Genomic DNA, 25397 nt, shown 5'->3' with positions numbered 1-25397 from the left:
TGGTCTGTGTTGGTGAAAGGGAAAAGGATAGATATGAAACTACTGGCCAAAATAAATGTCATAAAAAACACAACACCTAAAATCGGAATGTGATGGTGACCTATTGAGCACAAACAGACAATCATGATTTGCTTGCTGGACCTATAATTAATTTATGTGCATTACATTTCCACCTCGCACATATAAATCAAGCCACAGTGCAGTCAGAGAGTAGTTCACAGGTCACACACAGGAGCAGTGAAAGGGGGAGGGGACTTGGGATGGCAGTGTAGAGTAGGCACGACATTGAGAGGTAGAAACCATCCCGGTCGCGTGGTTGATGTAACGCGTGTGTCACTGTGAAGGACTGGCCCCATTAAGTGAACGTAGTTGGCGTAGTAGACGCCAACATGACGATTCTGACGTAGGCTGTTGAGGTTGAGCAAGAATAGCGTGTTTCAGAAAAGTAATATTTAAACAGTAAAGAAGACATTTTTGGCGAATGCAATGTAGTCTATGTCTTTTGTGGGAGTGTGCAGGTTTTATTTTGCATAGAGAGATGTGTGGTGGAAGTGTGGCTTGGTCGGAGATAGAGCACGAATGAACGGCCAGGTGCTCATGCACCCCTGTCTATTAGGGTAGCAGGATAATAAGGGTAATAATAATAATAACTAGAATTTCGCCCGCCTTCGGCGGGCTCATCCCAGTGTCGTTGCAGCGCAATATGGGAAGAAGGAAATTGCAGGAGTTGACAGACTCCACTTCATGTTTCAGCTGTGTTTTTAAACTCAGTAGTGTGCCCTGCACACAGCGCACACTCGCAATTGCAGCTGGAGGGCGACGCGACACACACACACGCCCACACACACACACACACACACACACACACACACACACACACACACACACACACACACACACACACACAGAGCGATGTGTGGATAAATCAGAGATTTGGGAAATGTGTTCTGAATGGGCCTGAATATATGTGTGTAGTGTCCTTTTGTGCACTTAAACCTCTCCAGCTGATCCAAAATGCCGCAGCTCGCTTGGTCTTCAACCAGCCAAAATTCTCACATGTCTCCCCCCTGCTCCGTTCCCTCCACTGGCTCCCGGTCGCTGCCCGCACAGAATACAAAACTCTGATGCTGGCATTCAAAGCAACCAAAGGTATGGCTCCCCCATATCTTGCAAGTATGATCGAACCCTACAAACCCTCCCGCTCACTCAGATCAGCCAACGCAGGGAAGCTGGAAGTACCCTCACTAAAAACGCCGGGACAACACTCCACACGTCCCAAACTCTTCTCCCTTCTGGCTCCAAAACTGTGGAATGCACTTCCCATTGCAGTCAGAACTGCAGCATCACTCCCAATCTTCCGCCGTAGTCTGAAAACCCACCTTTTCAGACTCCATCATGGCCCATAGCACTTACCCCACCCCCTTAGATAGCAATTCTGTAGACTTAGATAGCATTTGATACAGTCTTATAGCATGTTATGTAGACAGCATAAGTGCATTGTATGTGCTATTGTCATAGCACGTCATAGTACATATGTATAGCATAGTAGTATAGATGTATAGCTTATATGTATAGTTTCATTATAGATATTCCACTGTTACTTTCTTAGCTTACGCATGTTTCATGATAAATGTTTTTATGTGATGTATACCCATGCTTTTTTGTTCTTGCTTAATGTAAGTCGCTCTGGATTAAGAGCGTCTGCTAAATGCCTAAATTGTAAATTGTAAATTGTAGGCTGCAACAATGATTTCATAAAGTGTAGTTTAGTTTTGAACAGGCAACTAATGTAGTGATAGATTAATTGAATGGGCCTGAATAGATAGATAGATAGATTTCTTTATTTTTGTGTCATGCACCAAAGGCGCCCAGCCCACATGGGCTAATTGGGCTTACAGGACACACCATATCATTGCATTGAATATTGCATTGTGTACAATAAACAGATATGTTTTGTTGATATTCCCTTTTTTGTTTTTACACAAACAAAACATTCTGCCTTATTTCCCACGCCCTGCATAAAAAGTCTGCCAAAGCGCACACTCGCAATTGCAGCTGGAGGGCGACGTGACACACACACACACACACACACACACACACACACACACACACACACACAGAGAGCGATGTGTGGATAAATGACTGAGATTTGGGAAATGCGCACGCAAGCACAGAATGCACGGCGTGACAGGATTATATAGGTCACCCGTTTTGGTGTGACACACACGGCTTCCACATTTAGCTTCATACTGGTTGAAAGTGTCCTTCCAAAAATATTTTTTTTGCTCGAAATTCTTATTCACAATGACATTGAGTTGTGGTGTTGTTTTTAGGGTAATTGTTGCATAAGCGCTATTTCGCACTGGAGTCCCGTGAGGCGGGCCATCTCACTCCCCTCCCCTGTGTCTGAAGCAGCTAGCATGGAAGCTATATGGAACCTTTCCCTCCGAGTGCACACAACCATGCCGTTGTCCACGCGTCCATCCGATAGCTTTTAATGTAAATGTCCCATCCACTGAGCAAAAGCGATATAAGCGCCTTATTCATTAATTCGATTCATTTGGGTGTGGGGCTGTGCAGTGCTGTGGGCTTTAAATTGTGACGGAGGCGAGCTGCTGCTGCTGTTCGACTTCGAGTCGCTGTCTATGGAGCAGTATAGAGTAGGCGTGGCGCAGCATTAGAAGGGCGCAGCAAATACGACATTGAGGGGTAGAAACCATCCCGGTCGCGTGGTTGATCTAACGCGTGTGTCACTGTGAAGGACTGGCCCCATTAAGTGAACGTAGTTGGCGTAGTAGACGCCAACATGACGATTCTGACGTAGGCTGTAGAGGTTGAGCAAGAATAGCGTGTTTGAGAAAAGTAATATTTAAACAGTAAATAAGACATTTTTGGCGAATGCAATGTAGTCTATATGTTTTCTGGGAGTGTGGCGAATTTATTTAGCATATAGAGATGTCTGGTAAAAGTGTGGTTTGGTCGGAGAAAGCTGTTGGATAAACGGCCATGTGCTTATGTACCCCTGTCTATTAGGGTAGCAGGATAGGCCTGAATAGATAGATAGATAGATTTCTTTATTTTTGTGTCATGCACCAAAGGCGCCCAGCCCACATGGGCTTACAGGACACACCATATCATTGCATTCAATATTGCATTGTGTACAATAAACAGATATGTTTTGTTGATATTCCCTTTTTTTTTTACACAAACAAAAGATTCTGCCTTATTTCCCAGGCCCTGCATAAAAAGTCTAAACTCAGTAGTGTGCCCTGCACATGTAGTAACGGATGGGTTATAAATTATTATAATACTGTACTGCACTCCTTAGTATTGCACTGTACTGTAATGTTGTCCTCTGTACTGTACTTTACTGTACGTCTTTACTGTACTGTACTGTACTGTTGTTAGTGTTGTTATTGTTGTTTTTCTTATAATGATTATTATTATTATTGTTATTATTATTACATGCATTATTGTTCTGATGTGAGCTTGTTTGTAAATGAGTGAGTTTACAAAGATGTTTATTGTTATTATTATTATTATGATTATTATTAGTATTGTTATTGTGATTATTACATGGATTATTGTTGTGATGTGAGCTTGTGGCTGACTGACTATCTAGAAAATGAAAACATGGCACTTCATTTAAAATAGGTTACAGACCCCTGTTATATGCACTTGTTTTGGGATTATTTTTATAGACCTATTTACTTGTTTCTATGAGACATGGCAACAGCAGCGAAAGGCATCCACGTCTTTCTCTTGTGAAATGCTGAGATTAGAAACGACCATAATTATTTCATTTCTCAACCTTAAAAAATAAATAAAGACATCTCCATAATCCTTGGGAAGTGTGTGTAGCAAAAGTAGTCGGCATTGTCATGGTTGAAAGTATTCATGCAACACTGACGCTGTAAGCTGTGTGATGCTAACGCGCTAACACCGTTAGCATGGTCTGTGTTGGTGAAAGGGAAAAGGATAGATATGAAACTACTGGCCAAAATAAATGTCATAAAAAACACAACACCTAAAATCGGAATGTGATGGTGACCTATTGAGCACAAACAGACAATCATGATTTGCTTGCTGGACCTATAATTAATTTATGTGCATTACATTTCCACCTCGCACATATAAATCAAGCCACAGTGCAGTCAGAGAGTAGTTCACAGGTCACACACAGGAGCAGTGAAAGGGGGAGGGGACTTGGGATGGCAGTGTAGAGTAGGCACGACATTGAGAGGTAGAAACCATCGCGGGCGCGTGGTTGATCTAACGCGTGTGTCACTGTGAAGGACTGGCCCCATTAAGTGAACGTAGTTGGCGTAGTAGACGCCAACATGACGATTCTGACGTAGGCTGTTGAGGTTGAGCAAGAATAGCGTGTTTCAGAAAAGTAATATTTAAACAGTAAATAAGACATTTTTGGCGAATGCAATGTAGTCTATGTCTTTTGTGGGAGTGTGCAGGTTTTATTTTGCATAGAGAGATGTGTGGTGGAAGTGTGGCTTGGTCGGAGATAGAGCACGAATGAACGGCCAGGTGCTCATGCACCCCTTTCTATTAGGGTAGCAGGATAATAATAATAATAATAATAATAATAATAATAATAATGTGTTACTTTGGAACAACTAGTTCCAAGGTGAAGTTTATTTCCTTACTTACAGACTGATATCCTAATCCAATTCAATTATCATTATCAAAACATACGTTTACATTGTCAAGTGTTAAATATAATATACACAGGTGAACATGGGGAAAGTATCTACAGATATTCACAAACATTGCTACAAGAAATAAACATCGGGCCCATTTAGCCCCATTTAGAATGGTTATGTTGTAATGTAAAAGGTGTGAAAAGTTGAGTTGGACTAATAATAAACAATATAAATTAAGTTTTATTTTGTTTAACACGAATGTCGCGACGGCTCGCTTTGAAGTCAGTTTGTACCAGGTTTGTACTGCAGCTGTAGAGCGGAACCTTCGCAGTTCAGTATGTGCTGCTACTACGATGTTTTCGTGAAACACCAGGCAGCGAGCGCTCAGCGCAGCGGTCTTTTTGATTCCGCTCGTAAATGACGAAATTCTAGTTTCTACTAGACGTATTACTATGGTCTAAATAGTAATACGTTTAATAGAATAGATTTAGAATAGAATAGATCATCATGGCCACATCGGGTCCTCCACCGAAAAAGAAATGCTACATGGGACTGCACCCGATCGTGAAGAAAAAGAGGTATAGGCTATGTTACTGTGTTAGTTTGTTTAGACCTACCACCTACTCGTAGATGTATTTAGGCTATCGATTCTGACATTTTCGATTGAAAATGTCAGAATCGGGAAATGTCAGAATCGATAAATACATCTATGAGTGTTCAAATTTTGGGCTATTGCAAATGTCAGAATCAATGCATCTACGAGTGTTCAAAATTTGGACTAGTTTAGACTCATAGATGTTTAGACTCATCCTCGTAAAAACGTTAGCTCAGTCAGTCAGTGTTGATCCTTCTTTTACGAGTTGTCATCAGATCAGCAGAGCTCATTTTTTTTCTTCCTTTGAGTAAAGCATACAAGCCGACGATGGGCCATCGGAATCAACCAGACAAAGTAAGAGGACTCGGTTTCTGGTAGACACAACAAACATATCAGAACCTGTAAACACTAACATGGTGAGTTTGTTTTTGTCTCTCTCACTGTCTCCTTCACACACAAGTTCACAACACAGGCTTGCCACGTCCATTTTCCGCCACACATACAGTAGATCCCACATAGCTGTTTTTATTTAATTTTCTTGGTTTAGGGTGCAGGGCGTGTGTTTTCTCTGAGTGAATCCTCAATGGCGCTTGACGAGGAGATGCTCCAGGTACTGGAAGCCTTGGACCCGATCAAGGCTGCAGCTGACAAGGAGTCTTCAACAACAGCAAACATGGAGGAAGTACCAGCACCAAGAACCACATTTGCTATACCCAAGCCTCTGGACAGGAAGAGAAGCTATCAAGCAACAAAGATTGGAGATGGAGACAAAGCAATGCTGCAGCCCACTGTTCCAGGTTCAGGGCCTGAGAGAAAAGGTGCACCGCAGCAGCCACCTGAAGTGGCAAAAGTGTGTGGGCAGAAAGGAGCGAGTGAGAGACCTGGGTGGAGAGCTGACTGCAAAGACCTCGCCCAGCGGCTTCTCTTCAGTGAGGAGCCGGAGGAAAAAGACCTTCAGATGGGCCCAGAGAGTTGTCAGTCAGTTGCAGTTTCTCAACAACGGCAAGATGAAATAAAGCACAGTCAGCCACCAAAGGCATCCCACGTGCAAGCCATAACGTCCACCTTACACATCACTTATTATTATTTTGTGTTAGGTGCATATGTTATATCTCTGTCCATCTGCTAACACATCTTCTCTGGCACTCTTTTGACAGAATGAAGAATGCGGCGAAGAAAGAGAACTCCCGTCTCAGTCCAAGATCAAATACTGATTCCATGTTGGATGTCTCCAGTAATTACATCATGTTTAGCCCCAAACAGCTGGCAGCGGCAAGGAAGAGGGCAGAGCTCCAGCAGTCCTTCAAAGACCAATCAGTGTCTGTGCTCACAGTCCCTTCAGGCTTGGAGACCAGTACTCTCGCTGACTCTTTGCCACAGCCAGGTAATGCCTGTTTTATAGTTAGTTGCGTGATGATGGTCTGGCAGAACACAACCAAGTATAAATCAGGCGTAAGGACAATACACAATATGTGTCGATCTGAACTTTTTACATTGGTTTACAAGAGTACATTTGAGTGACTCATTTAGTTTTTTAGTGAAAAACTGCATCAGTGAACAAGGTCGGATACCTGAGTAAGGAATATGACTTTTGGGTCCATGCCTCATGTCTAATTCACTTTTGGTGATATATAGTGCATACATATAGTGCATTGTATATGCGTGTCTGTGTGCATACTGTCTATGTTTGTGTTCTGTTCACATGCACCTGCATATTTGTGTTATCATGCGTCTGTATATTTTTGTGTTATGCCATAGGTGTTGTTGCCATGTGTGCCCCTGTGAAGCATGCTGAAAAACTGTTATTAGCCAGTTGGGGGTTGCCTAAACCTGTACTGGACAGATACCAGAAACATGGAGTGACTCACATGTTTGAATGGCAGGCCCAGTGCCTTACTGTTGGACAAGTCCTTCAGGGACGTAACCTAGTCTACTCGGGTAAGAAACGGGGATACTTTTCCACAGTATCATTTTTAAATCCTCTGGGTTAATTTAAGTTTGTGTTAAATGGTATTATTGTTTACTCAAAGTTAAATTAGGACTTTACTAATATCTCTTCAGGCGTTTGTTCACCTTTCATTTTCTTCCACTGTCAGCCCCCACCAGTGCTGGGAAGACTTTGGTGTCAGAGCTACTAATATTGAAGCGTGTGCTGGAGACCAAAAGAAAGGCACTCTTCATTCTACCTTTTGTGTCTGTGGCCAAGGAGAAGTTGGGCTACCTTCAGGTGAGGCCTGGCATAAGGGATGGATAAGTAGATGGATTCATGGCATTATTGTGTGACTGGACATTTCTGTCCGTGTAATATCTATGTGTGAGACTCATTTATAAGGTTGTCCCCATAGAGTGTATTTGAGGAGGCTGGTGTTCGAGTGGAGGGATACATGGGTAGCATCTCAGCTCCAAGAGGGTTCACTGCTCTGGATGTGGCTGTGTGCACAATAGAAAAGGCCAACTCCCTCGTCAACAGACTCATAGAAGAGGACAGTATGGACCTACTAGGTAAAGTAAAGTGCTTGTATATGTTTGATTAATGCACGTTATTACACAGTTTTGTTGAACACTGTTAACAAAATCATATATACACACAATATTTTGTGTCATATTATTATTTATTATAACAATTATTGTTATTATTGTTTGAGTAGTTGAGTAATAAGCAGGATAATGTAAATGTACATTGAGGTGGTCATAATAATAACAATTATTCCATTATTATTACACCCCTTTAAATAAAGAATATATCTTCTGTGGCATACCATTTCAATTCGATTTGTGGTATGGTTTGTATGAACACAACAGGCATTGTGGTGGTGGATGAGTTGCATATGGTTGGCGATTCTGGGAGAGGATATCTATTGGAGCTGCTCCTGACCAAAATCCGTTACATCGCACAGAAGCGCAACACCACAGGGTTCGTGTGTCTGTCTTTTATTATAGCACTGAATGTACTGTATGGATACTGGACTGTATGGATACTGTATATTGTATGGATGTACAATGAAGGGAAAAAGTGTCTCTTCATACAGATCCCTCTCTGAAGACATACAAATAGTAGGTATGAGTGCCACTTTACCCAACCTCTCCTTCCTGGCCGGTTGGCTCGGTGCTGAGCTCTTCCAGACAGACTACAGACCAGTCCCCCTGCAGGAGCACCTCAAGGTGGGGAGCAATATCTATGACAACAGCCTCTCCCTGGTTCGACGGTTCACACCGCTACTCAAAGCTAAGGTAACTAAATAATAGTAAATACAAATGTGTTAACTTAACATGTCATAAGTTATCACATCTCTTGTTTATCGTGTGTGTGTGTGTGTGTGTGTGTGTGTGTGTGTGTGTGTGTGTGTGTGTGTGTGTGTGTGTGTGTGTGTGTGTGTGTGTAAAGGGCGATGATGACCACATAGTAAGCCTGGCGTATGAGACGGTGAACGAGGGCCATTCTGTACTGATTTTCTGCCCCTCCAAGAACTGGTGTGAGAAGCTAGTGGACAGCATCGCTAGAGAATTTTACAACCTCAAAAATAATGGTAGATGTCTGAAGATATGATATTTAAATTGTTCTTGTTTTATCACATACTGTACTCCACAAATGTGTACATTGTGTATATATATTCAAAGGGCTCTTTAGTAATAAGACTAGTGGAGGAACCAGTTAAATGGAGATGCAAATAATTAGATGAGATATACTATATACTATATTAATCCCTGAAGGGAAATCAAGGCATTACAGCAGCTTAATGTGACACAGAAATAAAACGGCAGACACAGGTGGACATAAACACAAGACCAGGGCCAACATAGGACAATATGTATTGGGGGAGATGGTTCTTGTGTTTAATGTATACAGTAGTATATTGAATGAAGATTAATTTGTCCAAAACATGGTTGGACATGTTGTTTTGCATGATGGGAGTGATGGCTACATCTATGCATGTGTGGCTATTGTCATATCACATGCTGTCCAGTTTGAACTGTTCATTCACTTTACTCAAACACAATTTGGCATTATTATTGTTTTAGAGCGTCAAGGTGAAGTGGAGCCTCAGGCAGTACGCTTGGACCAGGAGGGTCTAGTGGATGTAATGGCTCAATTGAGACGCACTCCGGCTGGGATCGACCCCATCCTAAAGCGCACTGTGCCCTGGGGGGTGGGTTTCCACCATGCGGGTGAGCAGCATCAACATTGAGGCACAACAAATTCAGTGCCAAAATGTGTAGTTTGTTTTCTCAAAATGAAGCGTTCTTGTGTTGTGTTGCCTCTGTAGGACTGACATTTGATGAGCGAGATGTACTGGAGGGTGCTTTTCGACAGGGCATGATCCGAGTTTTGGCTGCTACCTCCACCCTCTCCTCTGGAGTTAATCTTCCAGCCCGCAGGGTCATCATTCGAACCCCCACCTTCAACGGACGCCTCCTGGACCCTCTCACGTACAAACAAATGGCGGGACGTGCAGGGAGAAAGGGAGTAGACACTACAGGTATTGCCCCATTTAGTCTATACTTTCGCCACACCATGTCACACCGAAAATAGCTCATCTACAAGCTCACGAATCTGCTTTTTTCGGTGTGCTACAACGGTGTGCAGCCAAGTATAAATCGGGTTTAAAAAGGGACGAAAAGTATATCATTTAAATAATTGGCAGGACATCGAAGTTTGTGTGTTCTTTCAGCAGCCCTGCCTGAAATTTCTCCTGGAGAAATATCTTTTGTTATTCAATCTTATTCTATATATTCTGAATCAAAATTTATTTTCTCCCTTTCACACTCTGTTCAGGTGAAAGTGTACTGGTATGTAAGGAGGCAGAGCGGCACAAAGGTGTCAAACTCATCCAGGGTGCACTTCAGCCTATCAGCAGCTGCCTGGTGCAACAGGAAGGAGACAGTGTGACCACTAGCATGCTGCGTGCCATCCTAGAGGTATAGGGAAGGCCATCTTCTTCATTCACTCCATCCATCCCTAGGGTGAAATAGCAACTTGTTTGTAATTGTAATGTATATATGTGAACTCCATATGGGTTTACAGTACTTCTGTTTTCCTGAGCCCTAATACACGTGTGACTGCAACCTACAGATCATCGTCGGAGGTGTGGCCAGCACTCCACAGGATGTCAGGCTGTATGCTTCGTGCACATTGTTGGCTGCCAGCGTGAAATCTGCCAGTGGTCCAGCAGAGGGTGGTGTGAACGAGGAGCTGGAAGCAGGGGCCAACAAGGGGGCCATAGAGGCCTCCGTGGAGTGGCTGATGCAGAATGAGTTCATCAATATTCAGAAAGAGGGAGAAGGTAAATGTTGTTTCATTTATCCTATATTAAAATTGGCTAATCTATCCGACAGATTTCCGTATTCTTTTCAACTGGTATATATATTTTCCACATAAATGTCTGCCACCGACACTCATGCCAAATATATGCAGGCACCGGAAATGTAACAGAAATGCATTTGTTTATGCAACATGTATTTTAAATCCATGCTCTAAGTCATGGCATGTATGTCTCCTATGAATCCTCGACTCCAGAGGAGCGATACTGTCCTACCCACCTGGGTGCGGCCACCCTCGCCTCATCTCTCTCTCCACCGGAGGCTCTGGGGATATTTGCAGATCTCCAGCGGGCTATGAAGGGCTTTGTGCTGGAGAATGACCTGCACATCCTTTACCTGGTATTCACATGCACGCACAGACGCACACGTCTTTTATCAGTACACTGTACTCCTCTGAATTTATGCCATTGTCAATATGTAACTCTTGACCATCTTGACCTTCACTGTGTGAAAAAAGTAAATCGATAATCAACATTCAATACAAGTCTATGATTTGTTTTGAATGTGTACTACTACTACTACCACTTACTGTTGTCTGTGACCCAACTCTCCACAGATCACTCCAGTGTATGCCGAGTGGACGACCATAGACTGGTACCAGTTCTTCTGTTTGTGGGAACAGCTGCCGTCATCTATGAAGAGAGTAGCGGAGCTGGTGGGGGTCCAAGAAAGCTTCCTCGCTCGGTCAGTCAACGGCAAACTTATTGCCAAGACGGAGAAACTGCGTAGACAGATGGCTGTTCATAAACGGTATATCTATATTAATTACATGATGCAACATTAACAGTAGCGTTTTGTGTGGATTGTGGGGGCCCCCATAGCCAAGTGGTTAAGGCACGTATCACATATAGGCTTTCATCCAGGACAGCGTGTCCCGGGTTCGATTCCCAAGCCCAGTGGTGGATTTGATGTCACTCCCCGACTCTTCTCTCTGTTTCCTGTCTCTGTCCTAACAACAAAAAAAAGCCAGAAAACAGATCTTATTAAAAAAGAAAAACATTGTGTGTGGATTGTGTTTTTAATATTTTCTACATCTCACCACAGGTTCTTCACCACTCTGGTGCTCCAGGATCTGGTGAAGGAGGAGCCTCTGGGTGGGGTAGCCTCTAAATACAACTGCAGTCGTGGGCAGTTACAGTCTCTGCAGCAGTCTGCCTCAACGTATGCAGGTACTGCTTGTTCAAAATGGGAATGTCTGTGAGTTTGAGTGTAAAGTGTTTCCATAGCCAAGACATGAACATGAATGTAGAAATGGCCATGGACTATTTTAAATCTGCGCCATCTACTTACAGAGAATGCTCAGCAGCTGTTGACTCATTTACATTCACCATAAGACTGAAAGATCAGTTCTTGTGAAAGGTGAACTTAATAATATATGACGTTCAGTTAAAAAAAGAGTTTAGGTTAAAAAGGCCAATTGTAACTTCGGGTTGAATAACATGAGAATCCCAAAGGTCACTGGCAGATATAAAGGGCTGGTAAGAAGCCAGAGGCTATGCAATCTATGTAATGATAACCAAGTTGGAGTCAGAGATGATTATCACGTTTTGTTTGAATGTAAGAATACTATCATTATGAATTTTAGACAAAAATACCTGCCAAATTATTATATAACCCACCCATCTACGTTGAAATTAATTCTATTACTGCAATCTGATAAGCCAAAAGTTATCAGTAAATTGGGTGCTTTTCTGAAAAACATCTTCTGCTGTATTCCATGCCTTTTGCTACCTACTGTACGTCTGTATGTATATTGTTATGCATTGTATAATGCATGAATCTGTGCTCCATACCATGTGAACATGGTTTGCGAGTTAAATAAATGAGGATGATGACAAATCTAAAGCCTCCATCATACTCTGACTCTCTGTGATCCTGTAGGCATGGTCACAGTGTTCTGTAAGCGTCTGGGCTGGCACACCATGGAACTGCTTTTATCTCAGTACCAGACCAGGCTGAGCTTTGGAGTCCAGAGGGAGCTGGTGGACCTGGTCAGGGTGTCTCTCCTGAATGCAACACGAGCCAGGGCTCTCTATGCACAGGGTCTCTGCACTGTCGCCGAGCTAGCTAGGGCTACGGTATCTGAGGTGGAGAAGGCCCTGAAGAAAGCTGTCCCATTTAAGAGGTGTGTGTAATCTGAAGGAGAGGGAGCAAGATGAAGAAATGTTACTCAATGGGACTCCACGAGAAAATTGCAGTCGGTGTCTAATTTGTGATAATTTCACTTTGTCTTCCCATATTACAGTATATCTAGTCACAATTTCACAGTACCATAATTATGATATCCAAAATGTAACCCCTCAAACGTTTTTGTAAGCGAACGATTACCCTAGTGGTACATGGGTGGTAAATGGTTCAATTCTTACTCTCTCAGAGTGTACAAATAGTTAATTAATACTATTAATATAAATATTTAGGATTATGTCATCGATTAATGCCTAATCCTATTAAGTAGCTCATTATGCCGTCTTTGAGAAATGAATGGCTAAATATTGTCTTCTCTTCCTTAGCTCTAAACGTGCGGTGGATGAGAGCGAGGTGGAGGCCGCTGAGAGGCGGAGTCTGCGCTGTGTCTGGGTCAGTGGTGGGCGGGCCTTGACAGAACAGGAAGCAGCCAATGAGATCGTGTCTGAGGCCAGGCTCCTCTTCCAGGAAGACCTGGCCCAGTTGGGGGTTCAGTGGGACCCGGGCCAGTTACCTCCCCAGGCACGCTCTTCCAATAACGCTGAGGAGGACAGGAGAAACAGCTCGGCCACAGACTCTGGCACCTCATTGGGCTCATCAAACAACTCTCCTGAAACACGGACATGCATCCCTCAAAACCAAGACAAGTTCAAGATAAGACAAAGCAGAGATATTGCCACGCAAAGACGGGAGAATAAGGATGAACATAAACAAGAGAAAGGGTTTGCTGAAATGGGAATGGGGGAAGGCAAGAACGAAGTAACCCAGGAAGATCTATGCAAGCGAGCAATTCCGACAAAGAGAGAAGAGAAGAGTAAAGCGATGGCGCAAATAAAGGAACATGGGGGTGAAACGGAGGGACAGTTTGTTGATGAAGTGGGGAAGGGGAAAGCTGCAAAGTCGAAAGAAGAGACAAGTATCAATCATGAAATGGTCGCTGTGAGTGATAAAGAGAGGCTGGAAGGAAGATCAGAAATGATTCAGAGCTTGGAGCATGGAGGGCAAGAAAGCAGAACAAATCAGGATGAAGGGAGAAAAAATGGAGGTATGGTTTCAGATAGACAACTGGCAAATCCTCAAGCAAAACATCAAGCAAATCCTGCTCCTGAACGAAGTCTGACACAGGAATTAAGTGAGATCATATCCAGCCCCCTTCCTCAGCTTTACCCTCTTCCTCATCCATCTTCTTCTTCCCCCATGCCCCCTCCTCGCTTCAGAGCCCCAGTATCCCGAACAGAAACGCTACACCGTGTTCCCATTAGGACATCGGGAGGAGATGCTAGTGCAGGACCTGAAGGCTCACCTGTGCAGCCAGGCAGAGTGAAACATTCCAGAGTCCTGAGCAAAGTGCTCAGTTCAATACAATGTGAGAAAAGCATACAAGTAGAGTCTGTGCGGACATTACCCCCCTTAAATCTCACGGTGGATGCCCATGCCCCAGAACCAGTTCCAAACGTAGACATCCACATCCCAGTTCCAGCCTCTGCTCTCATTCCTGAACCTGCCCGAGAAACTGAACCCACTCTACCCCAAAATGCGGACACATCAAAGGGGCTTCCCCCACCACCGCAAGGCACATCTTCTGCCCAGGAACCTCCGCCATCCCCTCCCTCTTCTCCAGAGACCAAACGGAGAAGGCTTGAAGAAGAGGAGTTGGGTACGTTTTTATCTCCCGAGTTATACGCAGGTGAGGAGGGAGGGGAGGAAGCCAATGGAGATGGCACAGGTGAAGACTTTGGTGACAGCTTTGAGTTGGACACTCAGACAGAAATAATGATCCTCCAGCAGGAATGCAAAGCTGGAGGGGCTAATGAAGGGGGGAAAGACCAGGGCTGGAGGAAGTCACAACAGAGGGGAGAAGATGGAATGAAAGCCAGAGAGGTTGAGATGGAGAATGCACAGGAAGGGAGACATGGGCCTGCCTCAGAGGATGATGGAGGGAACCTGAGGAAAAGTGACACTAGAAAAACACCCCACATATTGACTGACAATATCCCTGGCAACCCGGGACACCATAGTGACCGCCTCTTCTCTGACAATACTTCGCCCAAATTGAACATTTCTCTCACAGCTACCGAGATGGAACTCTTCCTAAGCAGCAGCCCCCAGGTAAGTGACTGAAGTGTTATGTAGAACTAATGATAGTTAGATATTGTGGTCTCATACAGTAGGTTGCAGCTTGTTATATTGAATACAGGCATCGATAACATATTCCCCCACCCCCTTTGCAGATCTCTCCTCAACCAGGTGGTGGTGATAACGTGGATGAAGTAACAGATGAAAACATGGAAGTCGATGATGCTGCTGCTCCCGGGGACTTGGGATGCGATCAGGTCCCTTCAGAGAGTCTGAACGGCAGCAGTGGCTTCCTGTTTGATAGCCTGTATGACAGCTCCCTATTGGCCGGCCTGAGCACAGACCAATCAGATGAGGAGGACGAGGACAACAACCACATCCCTCTGGGCCAGAAGGAGCGACGGCGTAGTCAGCTTCTAGCCAACCAGGAGATGGAAGAGCAGGAAGCTGTCCAGTGGGGCGTGTCTTCCTTTAACCTATCAGAATGGGGCGACTCTCTGTTGGTGGGTGAGCACTTCCTGGAGAGGCGAAGCTTGCTCAGACAAACGGAGAAGACGCAGAAAGAAAAAAGTCCTGATCACGGTGAAACGGAGCAATCCAAAACGGGCCATAGTCTGATGTCACATTCAGAACTTCAGCCTGGACAGAGAGATAGTCTGAAAATGGATTCTGCTCCAGCGAAAGGTGAGCCACGTCAACGGGGTCATACAGAACCTCCAAAACCTGGCCCCAACAATACTCAACAGCAGTACCACGAAGACTTGACCAGCAACAACCACTGTCTTCTAAACAAACAAGGTACAAAAGGAGAAGTAACAAAAGCAAGGAATGAAGAGAACGAAAGGAAAGAGGGAACCGATGTCCTTCTGTCAGATTCTACTGTGCTGAAATATGCAAATATACGAAATGCCTCTGGTAGCTGTTTGGACTGCAGTCCTGGACTGCAGGACATCTTTGACCGCTGGCCTAGTCTGTGTGACCAGCCCTCACCGCACCCTGCTGCTGAAAACAGAGACGTGGTGGAAGACACAGAAAAGCCTCAACCCTCAATGCAGGTAGATGGAGAGAGCTCAAGGCCGGTTGTTCAGGCTGCTTCTGATGGGAATAATTTCCAAGACAACGCATCTCATCCGAGTAGAGAGAGAGCATGGGAGAGACCGGATGTTGCAGAGGACTTGATCCCTCCCACGCAGAGGCGGGAGCCTGTCACCCCCCGAGTGAAACTGACCATCTTCTCTGTGGTCCAGTCCCCCCTGTCCGTCAAGCCTCTCGGCCAGTCGACTCCTGCCACCCTCCTCCCAACTTGTCCTACGTCCTGCCGAGAACTCGGTGACCATCCGAAACCTCCTTGTCCATCAGAGATTGTATCTGATGATGATTTTAACCACAAACACGAGGTGGATTCAGAGGCAAAGACTCGACCATTGTCCAAGGCCTACTCAAAATCGGACCCCAACTGTGTTCCACACTCGACCACACAACCAAAAACCCCTCTACACCCTCAATGCATCTCTAATCCTGCACGGGATTCTGCCTTTGCACCTTCACTTCCGGCTGAGCCTTGCGCCGATCTGGACTCGTCCCTAATCGGCGATGGCTTTTCCCTTCAGTTGTCCCTCAGTGAGTCACTCACTCCCAGTAACTCTGGGTCCTTCTCCATCATAGACGTGGCAAGTGACAGACACCTCTTTCAGACATTTATAAACGAGTGGAAAACAAAGGAGCGGTATTCCCTTGCTCTTGCTTGTGACAGGCAAGAACACACGCAAAACCACCAGGGCAGGATTGGTGAAAAACACAGCAGAGGTAATTAACACAAATGTGCTTAAGTGACTTTATTGCTTCAGATGTGAAATAAATCATGTCTCCCTCCTAGTTCTTTGTTAGCTGTAAAATATAAATATACTTACACCACAAGTTAACACTACAAGCAGCAGTAGTTTACTCATGTATTGTATTGCAGCGGCAGTTTGTGAGACTGACTCTAGGGTAGATGGTTTTCCAGTGAGGGGCAGTGAAAGTCTGGTTCTGATCGGACTGTCAGTTTGCTGGGGATTGAGAGATGCATACTACATTTCACTGCAACAAGAGCAGAGCGCAGGTATGTACATGTATCTGAGAGGTCATTTCATATTTGACTCACGCACATACCAACATATTCGTGTACACACACACACACACACACACACACACGTTCCTTTACATTCACTTTGACCACCACCCGACAGGTTTGAGCTCCAGTCTGGCCCCTCCTCCCCTGGATGCTGACTTGCCAGTGAGTGAGAGGCTGAAGGAATTGAAGTCCTGTCTGAGCAGACCATTGGTGGTCGGTAGAACAAGGGGCGTGGCTGTGACCTATGACATCATCCACATTTACAAGACCCTCGTGCTGAGTTGTGGCATCAGCTTTGAGGGGCCATGTGAAGACCCCAAGGTGATCACACACACACACACACACACACAGTACACATAAGTACGTTATTCTAATTATTTTCAATGTGGAACCTACCGTAGGTGGCATGTTGGCTGTTGGACCCTGGAAGTGAGGAGAGAACTCTTACCAACATGGTGACGGTCTACATTCCTGAAGAACTGCCTCTGCTGGAGGGACTGGGACTGGGGAGATACGCGCACACATATAGTCCCCGTGTCAGAGCAGCCACCGAGAGCGTGCTAGTGCATGCCACCATGAACCATCTCACTGGCCTGCTAGAGAAAGATGGAATGCTCGGTACAGTAAACTACACATGGAAACACGTGACACTCATGTCAGGCACTCACGTCCGCACTGTCTTTACTGTCGTGTGCTTTCTGTCAGATATGTTCACTGTCTTTACTGTCGTGTGCTTTCTGTCAGATATGTTTACTGTCGTGTGCTTTCTGTCAGATATGTTCACTGTCTTTACTGTCGTGTGCTTTCTATCAGATATGTTCATTGTCTTTACTGTCGTGTGCTTTCTGTCAGATATGTTCACTGTCTTTACTGTCGTGTGCTTTCTGTCAGATATGTTCACTGTCTTTACTGTCGTGTGCTTTCTGTCAGATATGTTCACTGTCTTTACTGTCGTGTGCTTTCTGTCAGATATGTTCCGGCGTGTGGAGATGCCCTCCCAGATGTGCTTGGCTCTGTTGGAATTGAACGGCTTGGGCTTCAGTGTTGAGGAATCCGAGAGACAGAAGCATGTGATGCAAGCCAAGCTGTCAGTCCTGGAAGCCCAGGCTTACAGCCTGGCTGGACACAGCTTCTCCCTCACCAGCATTGATGACATAGCACAGGTTTGACTGCTATTCTCCCCCCAGTGGTATAAAAATATACTAGATAACATGACTGTAAGAGTTGCCGAGCGGTCAAGGCTCCAAGAATAGACGCAGTCCAAGAATGTACATCCTTTTGTTGCATTTATTTACCTCCAAAACTGATGAACAGCCCATATGACGGATTGTCACAGCCCGGGTCTGAGGCAAAACAAAATACTGCAAAAATACTACTGCCCACAATACACTTTCAAAAACCAAAAGTAAGAAATAAACATTTGATAACTAACAAAGACAAAAACAACAAACCAAGAACTAAAGACACTGAAAACAGTTTATGCCTTCCCTGAAGACCCTGGCAGCTCTCCCTTGGTGTTGTCTCTTTGCTGTCTCAAGCCAACTGAGCAAAATCTCCTCAACATTTCCAGCCTCTCTTATATACCAGGTGAGACCCACCCACAATGATTAGTAATTGGACCATCTACTCAAACAAGGTAAAACACAACCCATAAGATAGACTAACTATACAATTACACATCTCCTTAACAGACTCCGAATGTATTTCAAGGCATCAAAACAATTACAATAGAATTAGGCAACACAGATAAGGGTATATGATGCTACACATAGCCACACCTCCAAGGAGCTTGATGAACGTCAATTAATGGAAGCAGCTGTGCAGTGTGTGTTTGTCATGATCAGTTTTATATTGTAGAGTCTTCTAGTGTCTATAGGGCACGGGTTGCCCCGTGACAATGACAAACACGTGATACTTTTATCTGCAGCCCATTTAAAGCACTGGGGTCTTTTCATGGCAGGAAATGACAAACAGATGATGGCTTCATGTCGCAACATTTGCGAAGCGCAGTAAGATTCTCTGCAGCATTCAAATATCGTGGATGAGTTGTCTGGCTTGAGAGACTTATGCACAGAACAATTAAATATTAAATTAAAAATCTCATCTCATAATTAGTAGTCCGGTAAAGACCTGGATCAGAGAAAAATATTTTACAGTGCACACATAGTACTAGGGGAATGTGACTTCATAGAAATTTAGACTACCGTAAATGCAGGCAGATGAGGAGTCTTGGGAAGAGAATATATTTATAGCACATGGTGATTTGATTTGGAACCACAGATTTAGCGTAGTTTTGCATCGTTTATTAGGTACTATTCCTGGAGCTTCACCTGCCTCCTAATGGTGATGTGGATGGACTGAAGAGTAAGAAGACTCTAGGCTACACCAGGAGAGGGAGAGGAAAAGTACGGCTTGGCAAGCAATTCAGCACAACCAAGGTGAAAACGGCTTGTTGCATACACACAATTCAGATGTAGAGTTGCTGGCCGACTCCATATATGCAGATCTAGGTGATAATCCAGTCTTCTCCATGTAAGGCTATCCAGGGTTTGATATATATATATGGAGACGGCCATATATGGAGTGTGTCACAACTGACTGACACAAAGCGTGATGGACTGACTGACATGAAATGCAGATTTTCATAGTAAACAGTGACCTACAGTCGCAAAAAAACAAAATCACACTTGTGTGAAGTGAGGGGTGCTCTTATCATCATACATCAGCCAATCAAATCATCACATTCCGTGCTACCCTCAAAAAGGGGGTTTAACCATCAAAAACAGAATAGAACTTTTCTTTTTAGCTCACAGCCACGGGTATATATTTATGACTGCCATCTTCAAATTGATTGTTAGGATGTTCTGGAGAAACTCCGCCCTTTGCACCTGTTGCCAGGGGTGATTTTGGAGTGGAGGCGGATCACAAACGCTATGACCAAAGTGGTGTTTCCTCTGCAAAGAGAGAAACGGCACCACCCTCTACTGGCCATGGACAGAATACATCCCATCGCCCAGACACACACAGCAACAGGTGATACATACTACTAGATACTCCAATAATAGTGTATGTATACTGTACGTTAATGATTGTATTGTACATTACATAATTGTTTGTAATAGTTTAGTGTTTAATACACAATTACATAAATTTAGATTCACATTCTATGTTTTAATTAACGCAGGCAGAGTGAGCTTCACAGAGCCCAACATCCAGAATGTCCCGAAAGACTTTGAGATTTATATGCCCACAATGGTTGAAGAGAGCCCACCTTCACAAGATGGGCGCCGCAATGCCACGAAGCCAGGGTAGGTCAACGCTTTATCAGCTTGTTCCTATATAAATAGGAGACTCCCTCAGAGCATACCGTACTATGCACTGTTTCTTGCTTTGTATACAGCTTTTACCTGTTGGTTTTTGGGTTTAGCTTTCAACTGTCATATTGTAAATATATTGAGGCTGATTCAAGACTGGTACTGTATGTGACAAATAACGTATATATGATCTTGACAATGACGCTGTTTTGAAGCAGTTTTATCCAAAGTTAAAGTAATAGTCATTGAACGTTTTGACACCCTTCTCTTCTCACAGCACCAGGAGGCACAGCGTGGCACAGACAGGTCCTCAAGGTGTTCCAGAGAGGGGACCAGCCTTCTCTGTCAGCATGAGACATGCCTTCATACCTTTCTCAGGTTGCTTGCTTACATTGTGTGCATGTGTTCGTTATGTTATGCCACATATTTCCCTGCATTGAACCTTATGCCATTTGCATTCTAGGTGGGATGATATTAGCAGCTGATTACTCACAGCTGGAGTTGAGAGTCTTGGCTCACCTGTCCAAGGACCGACGCCTCCTGCAGGTTGAGTGCCAAAACACCAACATTCACCAACGTTCAGCTTTTAAGACGGAAAGTGGAATTGATTGAATTAATTATGAAGTTTCCGACTAAGTAAATGGTGTGTGTGCGTGTGCGTCAGGTGCTGAATGGCGGAGCAGATGTGTTCAAATGCATTGCTGCGGAATGGAAGAACATGGACCCAGAGACTGTGAATGATAGCCTCAGACAACAGGCAAAACAGGTAGAACGAAGACATCCACAGACATGCATATACTACCCATGTACAGTATAATGTTCACTTTGATTATGACTAAACTAACCAAAGGTCTGTGGCTGTCACCATTTGTGCAGATTTGCTATGGCATTATCTATGGGATGGGAGCCAAGTCTTTAGGGGAGCAAATGGGTGTAGAAGAAAATGATGCGGCCTGCTACATAGAGAGTTTTAAGGCCAGATACAAAGGTATGTGGTGCCACTACTGTGTCTACTGTATACACACACACACACACACACACACACACAGTATTTTGTACTTTTACTCAAGTACATTTTGAATTCCGCATTTCTACTTTTTTTATATTGCAGTATTGATGATATATGATTATGATTATTATTGTCTCCTATTATGAAATGTCCACAATAGGAATGGTAGGGGTCACACTTGGCTAATTAACGTACTGTGTTCCAGGGATCAACACTTTCCTCAGAGAGACGGTCAAGAGCTGTGTAAAGAAAGGCTACGTTCAGACCCTGCTTGGCCGCCGGAGATACCTGCCAGCGATCACACAGGGCAACCCGCACGCCAAAGCACATGTATGCGTGTGTGTGTAGCACTCATGTTGACACGTGTGATGCCATGGTTATTTCTCTGTCTTGTGATTAGGGCTGTCAGTTACAAATTGAAGTTGACGATTTTTTTGCATTGAATTTGCCTTTTTACAACTCGTCGATCAACTACTTCTGCCGTTTCTGAAAATGTATGAACAATTGGACATTGTTCAACATGGAAACAATTGATGATTATGCAAAAAGAATTGTGATTATCTCAAATAATTGCGATAAGCGATTATGTGATAATTGTTGTGACAGGCCTACTTGCGTTTTCCCTTTCTGACCCTCGCCCAGGCAGAGCGCCAGGCAGTGAACACCACTGTGCAGGGATCCGCGGCCGACATCGTTAAAATCGCCACCGTCAACATCCAGAAACGTCTCAGAGAAACCTTCCCAGTCGCTCCACTGTCACACCAGCATACACACACAGGTGAAACATAGTACACACACACACACACAGGTGGGTGAGTAGGTTAGACTTGAGCAGGGTTTCTCAATCATTGCCAGACATATGCAAATTCATCAACAAATAAAAAACTAGACTAAAATGTTAGGAAGGGACTAGTGGACAAGAGAGACAGTATAAGTAAAAGACATGTCATTTTACACTTGGTTGTCATGCTGAAAACAGTCGATCTACAAGCTCACAACGCGTAAAATCTGCCATTGCGACGGCACCTGGTTGTATGTATACCTGGTTTTCACCTTAGCACCTCCCACCTGAACTTAAGCCTCGCCCACAGCTGTGTGTTGTATGATAATGGGGCAGAAATATGCAGGGAAGACATATTTGAATATTCTAGCCACACACCTGGGGGTCTATAACTCCATAGACGCATACAAAACAGGAAAAAGTACAAAAATCACAGCACTCCTTCTTTCACACACAGATAGTGGTGGCAGCAACAGGGCTGTGATGTCGCATCAGAGAGGAGCCTACTTCATACTCCAGCTGCACGATGAGCTCATCTATGAAACCACAGAAGAAGACCTTATACAGGTATGATATGATGCCTAATGGTCGCTGTCAGGCGGAAACCTGTGTCCAAAACACTTCCTTTACAGGAAATGGAAATGTTCCAATGTAGTTATTATTTAGTCACAAGGTCATGTTAAAACCTTTCATATTTATAAATCCCCGCACACTTTAGGTCCCTGCACACTGCTGCATTTTTCAGACTTTAAGTGCCGTTTTCCTGAAAAACGTGTCCAGTCTGCAAGGACCATTAATGTTCACTTTCACTTAAAACTAGCAGATCTACAAGCTCATGAGGCACTGTGACATGTTGTGAACTTGTAGATCGGCTATTTTCTCCTCTAAATCTCCACCCACCCCCCCCAAAAAAAAAAAAAAGTAACCAAGATGATATTCTGTGATATTGACAGTCCATGTGTTTGATTGTTCAGGTGGCTCAGATTGTGAAGAGGGAAATGGAAACTGCGGTAAAACTGTACGTGAAGCTAAAAGCTAAAGTCAAAGCTGGACCCAGCTGGGGCAACCTTCAAGATCTGGACATTTGACCGACATTATTCCTCTCCGTTTACAGAGATAGGTTGAAAGGTTGGGCCTATTCATAGAAGGAAAGAAAATGGAATGTCCGCACACGATATGTCTGCTCCCCGTCTTTTTTTTCAACCTAACAAACAACGTTTCGCCCCTCTGGGCTTTCTCAAGTTTCCCGGCCTATTCATAGACGAGTTTTCAGTGAAGAGGTGGCCGCCACTTCACCTAAATCTCTACTATGAATAATGGCATTATACACTTCATGTCATATGGCCTGGTGTAATGGTTGTAAATAGTACTTTAAAAAAAACACACCAAGTAAGCGTGAATGTGCAGTACGCATGCACATTAAGTAATGATACTAGTATGTTATATACTGTGATTACATTGAGCTCTGTATGAATTTAACATTATGAATTTTAGACATCGCTGTACACTCTCGGACTGAGTTAAATGGTTGTAAATATGTAAAAGTTTTTTGCCAAGTCAACATGAATTTGAAATATGAAACCAATGTGATGGATGAGCATGCAATTGCACTATACACTAAATTTTATATTAATGTACATGTAAAAATGTCCTTCATAATTTATTTGCAATTCATGCCATCAAAGACTATTTTGTGGATTTGATTGTGGGCCTATGCAGTCAATAAAGTAAAATACATTAGCCCTGGTGATATTTTTTTTACTCCATAATAATGAATCAGACACTTTAGTCTTTTGGACATCCTGAAAGCTCACATTTTTATTGGACCATTGGTTGAGTTGTCTGTCACAACAAGAACAAACATCACACTCATTACACAGGATTAGTTTTTCTCCTTTTATATTTATGACATCATTCGTTGCTCAAGGACTATTGTCAGCATGAAAGACATGATCTGTGCAAAATAAAAATTGGCCAGCTGAGGGTTTGAGGAAAGGGTAAATGTGGTAGAGGATACCATCAGTGTCTCAATCATACAATAATTGTCTGGCAAAAAGCTCAATTTGAATACATGATTACCTGTAGTCTAATAGGTGGTGTTTATGACCGTTATTTGAAATCCAACCTAAGCAATTCTTGCGTTTGCGAAAATAATCTGGTTCCTATTCAAACAAAGGTGATCGCATTGTCAGGTCCTCTGAAATTGGCTGGGGAGATTATTAAAGATTTAGAGCAAGTATGTGGGGCTGACCTTTGTTCATGATGACTTCAGTTAACCACTTACTCTTACATTGGTTGACCGCATTTGAAATTTTTCGCTCTAAATATCGTTGCCGAAAACAGCCGATCTACTAGCTCACAGTGCGCTGCAAAGTGGCACGCTGTGAGCTTTTATATATATCTGCAATTTTCACAGAATGTTGGCCCCAGATGACGCAAGGGTTCATGCGATTATCACGTGGATCTGCAAAGTGACGGGCCGAACGCTTACCCTGAGCACAGCCTCCTCTGCGCAGTAATCCCCCTGTGTGGTTTTCACCTCCGACACATGTTCACATCCGACACATGTTCACATCCGCTTCAACTAGTCTTCACAATCTGCCAGACTTTCCTCCTATCGAAACCCCCTGCCTGGACGCTCATTTGTTGAACCACTCCACCATCAATCAACGGGCTCAGTTTGACATTACAAAAATAAGATGGCTACAAAATAACCGACGAACAAATAAATACGAGTCATGGACAAACATCCATAAACAGTCAGAAAACAAACCACAAACAGTCGTTAAAAAAAAAGAGTTTTGTTTTAAACACTACTAGGAGTGTGATGCTGTGTGATGCTACTGACGTTTCCTGTCGGGGTCAAAATGAAAAGGCGTTTTCAAATAGCTACGGTATTAAAACCATGCTCAGTCTGTTCTTACCATTTACGCCACACTCATTGATTCATTTGTAGTTATTCTCATACATTCAACACTACAGGTAGGCGTACTATCGACCACTGGACATGTGGTGCTCTTTACCTAAAGTGTGAAATAGTTAGAGAATATCTGCAGCTATGGTTTCATGAGGCAGTCAAAAGTCATTAAGAGTGTACAGACAAATCGGTATCTTTGGTGGTTCGGCCACTGTACCCAAACGTTCTCACCCCCAGTAATGTGCAACAATGGCTTGACCTGTTTTCTGAAAGGGGTACTAGGATCGTGTAGTTGCCTAAAACGTTTGCAGGGAGTAATCTAAATCACAGAGAGCAATATTCTATTGCTGTGGTTACCATTAAAAATTGAGAGTTCCTCTGAGGCCTGGTGTATACTTATAGTTGCGTGCCGGTACCGTGCATTCAAATTA

General features: G+C 43.7%; 1 protein-coding gene across 1 annotated transcript; it reads left to right on the top strand.

The window, feature by feature from the left end:
• The first annotated feature begins 6489 nt into the window (after window positions 1-6489).
• Window positions 6490-23512, top strand: polq (polymerase (DNA directed), theta). Its single transcript, XM_080758907.1, has 32 exons — window positions 6490-6637; window positions 7012-7191; window positions 7350-7480; window positions 7599-7755; window positions 8056-8167; window positions 8283-8484; window positions 8639-8780; window positions 9274-9420; window positions 9519-9731; window positions 10028-10170; window positions 10325-10535; window positions 10769-10911; window positions 11129-11322; window positions 11617-11741; window positions 12454-12697; window positions 13083-14865; window positions 14988-16638; window positions 16796-16933; window positions 17061-17266; window positions 17347-17563; window positions 17915-18108; window positions 19255-19383; window positions 19804-19978; window positions 20130-20253; window positions 20537-20637; window positions 20723-20805; window positions 20924-21025; window positions 21136-21247; window positions 21474-21598; window positions 21911-22046; window positions 22507-22616; window positions 23024-23512. The coding sequence occupies exons 1-32, from the start codon at window positions 6499-6501 to the stop codon at window positions 23135-23137; spliced, it is 7983 nt and encodes a 2660-aa protein (XP_080615033.1). The 5' UTR covers window positions 6490-6498; the 3' UTR covers window positions 23138-23512.
• The last annotated feature ends 1885 nt before the right edge of the window (window positions 23513-25397 follow it).

The sequence above is a fragment of the Protomyctophum bolini genome (genome assembly GCF_963924005.1).
Source record: "Protomyctophum bolini genome assembly, chromosome: 3".
Lineage (NCBI taxonomy): Eukaryota > Metazoa > Chordata > Actinopteri > Myctophiformes > Myctophidae > Protomyctophum > Protomyctophum bolini.
This window is presented reverse-complemented; position numbering and strand designations above follow the sequence as displayed.